This window comes from Oncorhynchus masou, chromosome 29, assembly GCF_036934945.1.
Source record: "Oncorhynchus masou masou isolate Uvic2021 chromosome 29, UVic_Omas_1.1, whole genome shotgun sequence".
Lineage (NCBI taxonomy): Eukaryota > Metazoa > Chordata > Actinopteri > Salmoniformes > Salmonidae > Oncorhynchus > Oncorhynchus masou.
The window spans coordinates 42933031-42945613 of NC_088240.1; the positions used below are offsets into that span (position 1 = coordinate 42933031).

The 12583-nt window shown below is 44.9% G+C and overlaps 1 protein-coding gene across 3 annotated transcripts in view; it reads right to left on the reverse strand.

Moving 5' to 3' along the window:
* Nucleotides 1–613: 613 nt before the first annotated feature.
* Nucleotides 614–12583, reverse strand: part of LOC135519847 (histone deacetylase 4-like) — a 126213-nt gene continuing 114243 nt past the window's right edge. For all 3 annotated transcript variants that reach the window (XM_064945053.1, XM_064945054.1, XM_064945052.1), the window contains exons 23-25: nucleotides 8274–8358; nucleotides 7894–8029; nucleotides 614–7680 (exon numbers count right to left, since the gene is read on the reverse strand). In XM_064945053.1, coding sequence (XP_064801125.1) covers nucleotides 7653–7680; nucleotides 7894–8029; nucleotides 8274–8358 — 249 coding nt within the window. In that variant the 3' untranslated portion in view covers nucleotides 614–7652. The remainder of the gene's footprint in view (nucleotides 7681–7893; nucleotides 8030–8273; nucleotides 8359–12583) is intronic.

Genomic DNA, 12583 nt, shown 5'->3' on the forward strand with positions numbered 1-12583 from the left:
GCAGAACAATTTTGTAAATACTCACAGGTTGTCGACTAGTTTTCATCTTTCGGTTGAAGTGTGGATTGGGATGAGAGCGCTGGGCCAGTAACCAAAAGGTCGCCGGCTCGAATCCCTGAGCTGACTTGGTGAAAGACCTGCTGATGTGCCCTTGGGCAAGGCACTTAAATGTAATTGCTCCAGGGTTGCCGTCAATAATGACTGATCCCTGGCCGTGAGGGTGTCTTAGGGGAGAGTGGGATATGCAAAAAAACAATTGTATGATATACACTTGTACATGTGTGAAATAGAACAAAATGTTAGCAAGCATATAATTACTATTATTGACAAAAAGCTGACCGCAACATCAGAGCGGCTAAGACATGCTAAATGCCAAGCACTCAGCGACACAGATGCTTCATGCCTTTTATGAAAGGCACTTTGTGTTAACTCATTTCACGCATTCCGTTTCTGAAACAATGCATGGTCCTGAAGTTTGTCAGTATCTGGGTGTATGATTCATGTATGGTTCAAGATGGGCCTCGAGTTTGCATGACAGCCTTTTCCCCTTTTAGTTCAACCACTCATCTGACCATAAGCCCCCAGGGGGGGAAAAAACAACAACAAGGCATCGTGGTTTTTCCAAAACGTTATACTTTATAGTGTAGATGTCAAAAGAGAAAATGTTAGAGCTAAGGTCCCAAGGGGGGGGGGGTACTATTCTGTAACAATGGAGAGAACAAGAGTCAAAAGAAAACAATATAAAAACAGATGCATTTCGTAACAGATGCATTTTGTAAACCTATAACTGTTCTTTTTTTACCACAGTGGTCACAGATATTACTGGCTGAAGTGGAATGGACAACCCTGACGACGATATAGACCATTCATCGGGTACAGAGCCCTTTGATATCTCCAGATGCCTCGGAAACAAAACACTCTCCCCGTCCCAACTTCAAATGATACAATGAGTTGGTCTCTCCTGTTGCCTCCGCAGTTTAGTTTCCCTAAAATGTTTTTTTTTTTTGTGTGTGTGTGTGTGTTTGTTGTTGTGCACAAATACGATAAAATCTATTGTCTGTATGTCACAAGTGCGAGATAAAGATGTTGTAAAATGTTAAAAGTCGTTCCGTTTGCTGTTTATTTTTTTTTATTTTTTTACGTGTAAAAAGCACATCTGTCAGACCAACATGGAGCGCCGTTCTTCCTCATCGTCAATTGTGGGAGAGGGGAAAAAAAAAGAGGTTGCAAAAAAACAAGTTCTCGTGTCATGCTTCGCTCCCGAATCCTGATGCTGTAATAAAAACGTACTTCTGTCCATTCAGTGCTTTTTTCCCTTGTGCAGATAAGTTACAGGGACAGAGACAGGCATGCGGTTACACAAACCATGCAGAGAAAGTTAGAGATGGTGGAAGAGGAATGGTGCAGAAAAAAACCCACAGACAATCCTCAGGCCTTTTTGTGAGAACAGAAGAAAAAAACGAAAAAAAAAAAACACAGACGATAAAACAAATTTAAAAAACGAACAAATGGAATGTCTGTAGAGCACGAGAATATTCAAATGACTATCTGGACACTATGATAACCAGATAGTATAAAGTCCCTTTGAGAAAGATTGCTTGAATACAAGTGACGAAACCATAACTACCAATTGCTCAGGCTGGTGCATTCTGGGAGAGCTCTGGATGATCGGTTACTATTGTGCCCCAATACAATAACAACCACCACAACTGTGACGCACACTCGACTATTAATTCATACTCCACCCCCTTGGCTGAGACTGGATCCATTGAGATGACCCTTGACCTCACTAGACATCTGCTTCAGCCGTCAGAGAGGAGCAGTTTGGGCTGGATGAGGTCAAAGGGTGAGGGGGGGGGGGCTTTTGATGGGTTAACTACGACTCCTGGGCTTATAGTGATTAATCATTATAGGGAAACCCTTGTGTAATTATCATGTCATTCCAAGACAGGCCCTTCAGAAAGAGTGGCGTGTATTCATGAATGCAAAGGGAAGCCGGGCTTCCCCCAAAATTGAAGAAAAATAACATATAAAATAATTTATCTTTCGTCTCTCTGTGTTTCATCATTTTCCTTCAATTCGCAAGAGGCTGAATGTATCTCACCGGAGAAAGCATCCAAGCGAGCGAAACAGTGCCGTTCTGTCTCTATGTGTAGGCCACCTATCCGATGCTGTCTGGTCAAAAAGAGTATGATATTGTTGCTGCCCATAGCATTGAATGTAAGGGAAGCAAGTGAGCATTTACCTTCCTTGATTTTTTTTTTACACAATAACAGCCAATCAGCCTTGAGCTAAACTGAGTGAGCTTAACTGTGAATGGTCCTGGCACACCAAAAAAAGTGTTAAGGAAGTCAGTTTGGATTTTGCTTCACACTAATCACATCAAATGAAGCCAAATGTCATTGACAGAAAAAAACTTGAATTGTTGCATCTCGTTGTGTTGTTGTCCTCTGGTGGCTAGCTAGCTAGCTAAAAGTGTCCCTTTCCTAAATGTGTCATGGATGGAGATAGGGATTTGGACTTGTGGTTTTACTTAATTATCCATACTGGCCAATGATTATAATGGCAATTCGGTTCTAACCATACATTGACATTGTGCCTCTGGCCTGAGAGGATGGAAGTTCAATATATAGCTAGATGTAGTTGGTGAATGTTAATTAGCTGGCTAATTGATAGCCATGAAAGGAAGTTAGGCTAGCGACAAAGCATTTTAGCCAGGCAGCCTAAGACAACAAAAACTAAAAACGTGTACTGTATGACAGTCATAAACCGTTTCGGCAAGAGAGGGGGATGGCATTGACGTTTCTCTACAAGTAGGGTGAGTCAACATGTTTGTTTTCCTACTTCATTGCACACGCGCACACACGCGCGCACACACACAGACACACACAGAGAAATCAGTACTATGGACAGACACATCATATTTAGCTGACGTTGAATGGGCTGAATGGTTTTTGGAATATTTTAGTTGTCACTTTATTAGACTAAGCAGAGGTGATTTGATGATTTTTAAATGTTGAAGTTGAAATGGTGCTGGAATAGTGGAGGCATCTTCTGTTTTCTTTGCAACTTGGGTAACTCTCCGGTGTCCTAAATCAAGTTGTTTAGTAGTCCAAAAATGTCAGAAACATCAACTTGATTGACCATGCTGTAGATCATGTAACTGTTTGTCACAATACACTTGGTGGATAGATGTTCCACTGGATAGATGTTGCTCCACGGTTTTGTGGTGAAACAAAGCTGTGGTTGAATTTATTCTGCCACTTTGTCTCCTTATTGTCTCGGCCTTAGGCCTATATATATATCACGGTGGCAAGGCATATGAACTAACAGGTTATAGAGCAAACCACGTAATTATCACAACACATAAGTTGTAATATGGCATTTTGTTTACTGGCTTGGCTTCCCCGGTGATTTTATCCACGCACCGCTACTGCTTCTGAATTACACATCCTTAGATAGTATACAGAAGGTTTTTGACAAAACACAGCTAGAGTGTTTGGTTGCAGGTTAGAAAGTGTTAGCGACATAAGAGTGTGAAATTCCACTGTAACCCCATGTTTACATGGGTGGGTTGTCACAATGTCTGAATGGAGAAGGAAATTAAATATAAGAGACAAGCGACTTATCCCTTTTCCTAAGCCCTTGTTTGGGGACAGCCTTTCTACTCCTCTATGTAGTGTCAGGAAGTATTACTCGAGCCCAGGTCAGTGGTGTACACTGTAGAGAGACTGACACCAAATGGGATGCTACTGTACTGAACCCTCAGCCAATGGCAGTCAGGGATAATGAACAGTGCCCTCAGCGACACAAGGAAGGGCCGAACCAGACCAGGGAATGAAACATGAGCATATCACTTTGCAATTCAAATGTTCTTTTCCCAAAACAAGATTGCAATTTCTTATAATATATAATATACTTATAGATTTGTTGTCATATATAAATCTACCATGAACAGCCAGCATAGTAAATACACAATTGTTGGAATCATTATACAAAGTAGAAATATTTACATACCCTATCCCACCCCTCACAACCCCAGAACCTTTCACCATGAAAAGGAACTGCACAAAGTGTAAGAGAGAGAAAGAACTCAAACGAATACAAAATGGCAGGAAAACAACTCAAAAGCACAAAAACCAAAGACACTGGAGTCCACTTCTAAAGACAACCAGGACATAACAGAAAGAAGAAGAAAAAGAGACAACGATGGGTAAAAACCACACGGATGGAGTAGTCATCAAAACAATCGTGGTGGAAACATCTCAAGGAAAGATCAATGCAGAATCTTCTCAGTTCTTCCTCGTTTACCAACAGTAGGAAAAAGTGATTATGACGTCAATGGAACAATGTCGAAGGTAGTTGCCAGGAGGCGAAACATGAGTTGGGGGGGGTTTCAAAAAAATGTATTCAGAGATCACTACTTTCATTCATTCTCTGCATTCTGAGCTATAGGTGTTTGTGAACTAAGTCAAATGTATGTAGTTAGAGACACAGTTATTTAATGCGTCTCACACACACAAGGTTAAAAACACTTTCCTGTACCTAAAAACACACACCTAGCAGTAGCTATGGTGACTGTGTCAATGTATAAAGGTTTTTTTTCACTGGATCGTGACATGTGACACACACACACACACACACACACACACACACACACACACACACACACACACACACACACACACACACACACACACACACACACACACACACTCAGTAGCACCTGACACTTGGTGAGCAGCTGTGCCTAACAAGGAGCGTGGATCAAATGTCAGAGAATATGGGTGCCACTTGCTCCCCTCTGTAAACTCACAAAGGTGGTACACCTCTGTCTAACTGCTCTGTCACCATGGTAACACAAAGACTCATGAGATTTGATTGTTTATCTTTGTTCTGTCTAACTGCTCTGTCACCATGGTAACAAAAACTCGTGAGTTGTTTATCTCTGTGAACAAAGCCAAATGAACGGCTAATTGTGGGTAGAGCCCCTAGATGAAGGTAAGAGTGTCTGAACGTTTTGAAGGGTGAGGTGTGTAAGATAGAAATTGGTCAACTGCTATAATTCCCTCACAGAGAACACTTTTGAACGTAAAGTCATGATAGCAATATCTGTCCTATATGGCTACAATACTACGTGGCAACAGACTATTGAGCTGATAGCAACGTCACGCTTTGGCATAATTTCTTGTCTTACTACTACTGTTTTTGAACAGCATTCTAGTTTAAAATGGCAAATCTCTCTAGAACAGACTACAGTGCATGCTAGCTAACTCTTTCTTAGAGGTGGCGTGTATTTGGTATAGGGTTTATATACTAGAAGAAAGCCACATCATTGGCTGACGTTTCAAACATTGAAGGCTCTCGTTCCACTGAAAAAGACTCAACCATGTCAGTCCCTGTGTAGCACGGCAACTGCCTTCTAAACGATAGTAAAGGGGTTACGACAAGTAGTGTTTGACTTGGATTTTGTGTGCCGGTAGTCAGCTGCGGGGAGCTCCTGCCCAGGTCAAGCACTGACAACAAGGTCAAACGGGACAGGGTGGGAGAGTAGGCTCCAGGGAAGTCAGGGTAAACATGCCAAGGGCCTCCAGTCGATGTGCCACCGTTTTGGCACCGCCAGTCTCGCTACCACAAAAGGAGATGAGACGTGAGAGCGATAGGAGGGCACACCTCTCTCCCTCCAAAACAAATTTAAGGCAAAGCTCTTGGTCTTGAGTTCATCGTGAAATCCACCAGGCAGAAACTGAAAAAGGCACAAACTCACGGTCTTTTTATAGTCTGTCATCTCAAACCAGATGACCCGGGGCCTCATTTATCAACCATTGCATACATTTCTTACTCAATCCTGCCGTACGTAGACATTCTAGGATTTGTGTGCAGAACAAAATGATTGGGATTTATCAAACTGTTGCACGCAACATATACGCATGTTTTCATTGATTAATCAGAGCCATACTATATTTGCACGCTGGTGAACGAGCGTTACAATCCTGCCTGGCAAAATGCCCTCCATTCACCTTTATTGGTAACAAAAACACCATAATCTGCTGTATGATGAAGAGACATTGGAACTGGGCCGTGATAGTCACTAAAAGAAAGTGCAATGGTAAATGTGATCACATTTCTGTTAGAGGTGTGGCCCGAATGTTTTCATCTTTTGCAGTGACTTTTTTTTTTTAAACTATAGTGCGTGCCAAACACCGGCCATGTATTCGGCAAGATGGATTGTCTATTGAACAATTGAAAAGTAAATGCTGCTCAGAGCCCAGACTTCTATGCAACATAAGAGTTGTTGTTCAATATTTCCTTCATCAATACACGATTGTGTTTATATTTCCTACTTTGGCATCGTCTCTGAGATGAAATGGGCTGCGATGTCGCGATCCTGTCGCACAAGAATACTTTAGCCTAGCTATACTGTCATAGGCTACCAGTCTATTTACTTTCAAGCATGCTTGGCTATTGAATGAGAGATGGCTAAATGGTAGTGTAATATTTGTTGTGTAGCAGAAATAAACCAGTCATGTCAGAAAAGGAGAGACATGTCCCGCAATATGATTATGATTTAGGTCTATATAATAAAAGTAAAATAAATATATTAGGGAACATGCTGCTATGTGATCTCCTTACCAACGGCAAAAGCATCTGTTTTATCATTAGGCCTATGTTTTAATGTTTTTATTAGCCTACCATTATTATAAATTCCCGTGCCTCAAACACCTCAATTTCCCCCCAAAAATAATCATATTTGCTTGCAATACAGTTGATGAACCACTAGAAGTTGTGAGTGCACATGGTCTGAGATTTCAGTAGATATACGCACACTTTCCCATCGAGTTCAAAATGGATAAACACCAATCTTTGCGTGAAAACTGGCGCCCGCAAGGTTCAGACAATGTTTTGATAAATGAGGCCCCGGGTCACCTGTCCATCGTGTTCCCCTTCTCTTTTCCTCGCTCCATACCTTTCCTCTTCTGCAACAAACAAAAGAAACGCCTGATTTTTGCCAATCGAGAAACGTGCCAAGAAATATCAGCAAACCCTGCGACATCTCTCCTTTCTCAAAGTCTTTCATGAATGGTAACAATCAAACATTCGTAAAACAAAGTAGTAATGACATCACAGGGCTCGGTTGCGGTTTTTCGTGAACGGAAGAGGGCAAAGGAACAAACGACAGAAAGCAAAAAAAATGAAAGGAGATGGCTAAATGGGAAATTCTGTGTCTGGAGCAGTACTTCGAACGTAGCGAGTGTGTCTGTTCCAAAGAAGCACAGACACTCAATGTTGCCAGCGTGGGATGATTCAAAGTCACCTTAGATCCCACCGGTCCTGGAGTAAAGACCTGACAAAACCCGGAAACCCGGCGCTCCTTGTGTTCTGCCTCCCCACGTAGAGACGGAACCACACATCGGGGGTGTTTTAGTCCGAACACTCGGGGCGAGTGAGATAGTGATGTCTTCCATTTCCGTTTCATACCGAGTCGTTCTATACGTTGCCCCCTGCCCCCCCCCGGGGCTGGTGCGCCTCCTAGACAGGGTGCGAGTGGGGTCAAGGGGTGGGGTCAAATTGAAATGGAGGTTGGCTGAGTACTAAATGGGAGACCTAAATTGGAGACCTTTGAGGGTCTCTGATTGATGAAGGGGGCATGGTCAGCCCTCCATAGGCTCCTCCTCGCTCCTGGAGAAAGAAGGGACAATGACACCTGTCACAGGCAGCACTTCCACACTACACATGTCAACTGCAGGAATGTGTGAGACCTGTGAGTATCAGAAACCTCTGCACATCTAGGTTGGATCAAAATGTTTTTTTTTATTGTACTGAAGAGCTAAGCTTTTGGTCGATGTGACCTTCGGTGTAAAACACACACACACGCACACAGGAGAGACATACTTCCTCTGCTTGTTGGCCACAGAGAGGGAGGCCATGGCGGTGACGGTCTCGGCCTCCTCCGTCTCAACCCGGCAAGCCTCGCTCAGAGAGTAGCCCAGCGTGGAGGCCCCGCGCTGAAGAGAGCGCCAGTTTTTACCTACAGGACAGGACAAAGGTGAAAGGTTAAAGGATCAAGATTATAACATAGAGCAACTACACCAGGGGTCAAACAACTTTCGTCATCCAGGGCTGAGTGCTGCTGTTTTTCTTTTCCGATCTAAGACCATCGTTGAGAGTTTACGGTCAATGCACACTTGCAAATGAAACCCCTGAATCATTTTGTGGTTGTAGCACATAGAGTGGGGCCATTTCCTGTGTGAGTAGAGTAGAGCGACACTCACTGTGTGCCTCCAGCACCTTCTCCATGGAGTGAACAGCATTGGGGTTGGGCCTCTGCTGCATCACCTCCTCAGGGATAGGATCCAACTGGTGAGAGACACACATACACACTGGAGTGAGTGACAGGCTACATACAACACGGCAACAGCGGAACAAAAAAACTGACGATCCTAACTTGATTACTTCTGACTGTGGACTTCTGCCCAGTGTTGAATCACCCAGCCAGCCAGCCCAGCGGTGGAGAACAGTTGGACGCAATAACAATAGGCTCACAGATGCACTGCAGCCTCCCACTCAAGGAGCTACTCTCCACCACAGGCTACAATGTGTGCTTTTGTGCTGGGTCCCACTTTACACACACGCACACACACACACACACACACACACACACACACACACACACACACACACACACACACACACACACACACACACACACACACACACACACACACACACACACACACACACACACACACACACACACACACACACACACACACTATGGGAATACTCTGTTCAGAGAGTCAGACGAAGCCATGAAGGAGAGGAGAGAGGAAACGGGGGCATTCCCCAAGCTGCCTTTCCAATCCGGAACGATTCCATTTCCCTCTGGCTCACAGTGTGTGCTGCTTTTTTCACCTTGTGAGCAGAACCCCACCCCCCCAAAAAACCCAAATACTTCTATGTATAAACACCGAAAGAAATAAAGGCAGGCAGCTGTATTTTTTGCCCTATCATAACCTTGCTCAAAACTGAAAAGTGGAGGAGAAGCTAGAAAAAGTCTTGAAACACTAGAAGAAGGAAGACGAGTGGAAAGAGAGGAAAAAGGGATCGCCGGTCGGTCCCGTTCGGCCAAGGCTGGAAGTTTTCTTTTAATTAAAACAAATAAAGGGTGGGAGGGGGTAAGGAGGGCGACGGGAGAGGCCAGTCTAAGGAGAGGGATACTTTAATCCGGCTGTGGCACGACAAGCTGCATCATACACACACACACACACACACACACACACACACACACACACACACACACACACACACACACACACACACACACACACACACACACACACACACACACACACACACACACACACACACACACACACACACACACACACACACACACACACACACACACACACACACACACACACACACACAAGCAAGCAAGTGTGCAAGTAAGTGTGCAAGCACGCATGTGTACACACGTGCGCACAATCATTCACACTCTCACTCACACACACGCAACATTTTCTAGCCCCTTGGCCTCTGTATTACAGCCTTACATATTCTAATCTTCTTTCAAAACATGACAACACCTTGGGAGGGCTTCCCTCAATCGAACCTGCATTGCTGTACAGTATCTCATAATGTTTTGTGGTACTGCAAAACACACACATACTGTTGTCCTATCATTCACTCCCTTGAGTTTGAGCAGCGGTGGTGCACATGGATGTCAGTCATGCAACTCCAGCACCTTTTGAGGGAACAGGCCTCAGAGCGCAGGTCTGTCAGTACTAAGATCAGGGGTTGGCCCTGGTCCAGTGCACACATGCACGTACAGACAACAGAGCACTTTGTTCAATCTAGGCGTCACTTATGCCAGGCCACCGGAGAGCCCTAAGTGACGCCCACCAAATAGAGGGACCTTACACTCAAAGCACGTTTAAAAAAGCTGTGACACACTGCTAAACCATTCAAATACTGCTGAGTTCGGTCCCTATCACTCATCCTTCTGTCTAGTTTTGATCTTATTTTCTCTCGTTCCTCATAGGAACGAGCCAAGGCTCCATGAATGTGTGCCCACTAATGTGTTTGTGGTTTTCAGTGGATCACTTCCAGTTCCTAGCAGCCCAGTCATCTCTCCACCACTACCACCTCCTCCTCTACCCCACTACCCCAGACCTCCAGCCTGGCCTTGCACCATAGCCAGGGAGGGGGTCCCCACACGGGGCCAGGTCGGGGGACTCGGTGGGCTGTCTGTCTGTCAGTTTGACGAGCAGCTGTGCCGCACGCCTATAAACTTTAATGGCTCTTGTCAGCGCGCTACGGGCCTGCCTGGCAGGTATGACACACACGGCGCTCCCCACGGCATCCACCGTGACGCAGGGCGTTTATTTGAGTTTCTAACCCCTCTAACCACACCTCTCCTCCCTCTTCTCCACCTCTCCTTCATCCCCCCATCTTCATAGCGAGAGAACCATTGCCTTTTTCCAACAGAGAAAGCGAGCGAGAGAGAGAGAGAGAGAGAGAGAGAGAGAGAGAGAGAGAGAGAGAAAGAGAGAGAGAGAAAGAGAGAGAAGAGCTTTTGTTGGAGGACAGTATACTATCACTCTATCCGTTGCTGCCTGCCTGCTTAAATCCAAATCGATCTGTTTGAGTGTGTGGCAAGGCTTTCAAATGCATGAGGGGGAAGCCAACAAATAAAATACAAATTCTGGGGAAGGCGGTGAAACCATAACACTGGGTGGGAGGAATTTGACTTGTTCAAGTAGACTCAAGACAGCTATTGTTTGCTGGTTGCTTGGTCGGGGCGAAGGATCAATCGCTGACACCAGTTGATTACGCTATGCTAGTTTAACGAGCTAACTACGTATCGCGCAAAGCAGGTGACCTTTTATGCAGCGTTGGTACATTTCTGTTCGCTAAAGAGAGTGAAATGCTTAAGCCTGAGAGGGCCAGGTGAAATGGACCATGCTTACTGTAGCTAGAGTATAAACATCAGGGATAACTTCGTCAGCGACTAGCAACAATTGGCATGTTGGCCTGTTGTTTATCAAATAATTGCTAAAGACCCCAATTTGGAGGAGGGGGCGCAACATCTGTTTGAGAACATTTGTCAATTAGTCACGAGGTCAGAGTTGACTGGCATCGACACCAATGCATCATTCATGAGAAATTTAACTAGAGAGGCTTTAGTGATTATACACTCAAAGCGTAAAGTTGATTCACCGCTTTGTATCATCCCCCCCCCCCCAAGCTAATCTAAGCCACTTTCAAAGGAAACCCAATGCTCACTATAGCAAAGCTAGTCTTAACCTGGCAATAAAATGGAGGAATATGTTTCTCACTGTGGAGTGCCCAGTAAAATGCTTGATGGACACACTACAGTCACACGGGAGGCAGTGGGGCTGTAAACCCAATCTAGACATTTGGCCCCGATTGTGGACCTGTCTTAACTCCTAGTATGTCTACATTTGACACCTTATTCTTGGGCTAATGAGAGAGCAATGATCACTTCTGGTAATACATTTTCGTTTCGTGTTTTAGTGAAGTCATTTTTAGTGTTGCTTGAATAACTGCCTCTGACTTCACAAACAAATACAGCAGCAGACTAGCATCTCTACGTAACACACACACATCCGTGAACACACACAACCCCCCCCCCCTCTCTATCCGCCACATCAAACTGCCGCTGGCGAGTCATTACGCTGCATTCCAACTCCACTACACTTGACCTTTTGCAAAGACTCTGATGAAAACACTTGCATCCGGCCATTTTGATTAGCAACGTTTTAACTCTCTTCTTTTATCTGTTTTCGTCTCCGCTGCCTTGCGTTTCTCCCTCTCGTGCCATTACAACTCGCTGAACGGGTCATTGCACTAACGAGGGACTGATCTGCACTTGTTCAAAGGCTGACAGGGCTCTTGCCAAACACCCAATGAGAAAAGGCAATGGAAAAACACAGTGGGTTTGGCCAATCACCAGTGTTTAAATACGACGTCCGCTCACGGCCAGTCAAAGGCAACTAATGAGCCGTGTGTTCTAGCTCCTTATCAATGGGTGTTGTGGCGTTGCGTTTTTCCTCTTGCCCAACACCCGGCGTGAAACTCGAACCCCAGAGCTCGCTGGTTTATGACAATAGCTTCCTCCCCCGACTTCAAATGATTCCTCAATTTCCATTGATCCTGCGATCTCTCTAGGCCTGTTGGTGACCCTGTCGGGAGAGGTGTGAGGGTAACCACTTTCAGATGTGGGCTGGTGACGGGGTCCCGGGGAGGAGGGAGAAAAGGGAGCCTTACAGGGCCAGGGCCTCTTTTTAGACTTCCAGACTCGCTTTGACCTGCCCATTGACCCCAAGAAACAACCCTCTCTACTGGCTACTGAAACATGAGACCATCCCAGCCCTAACTTTTCCAGGAGTAGCCTTCCATTCTTCCTCTTCTTCTTCTTCTCTCTCTCTCCTCTTTCTCTATCCTCCTCCATTGCCTCCATGTATTAAACCAAGTCATTACTCTCAGTGGTAAATTGGAGGAGAAGGGACATTGGAGAGTGGCGTTGCAGGCTCCCAGTGGGATGTTACTGTAATCG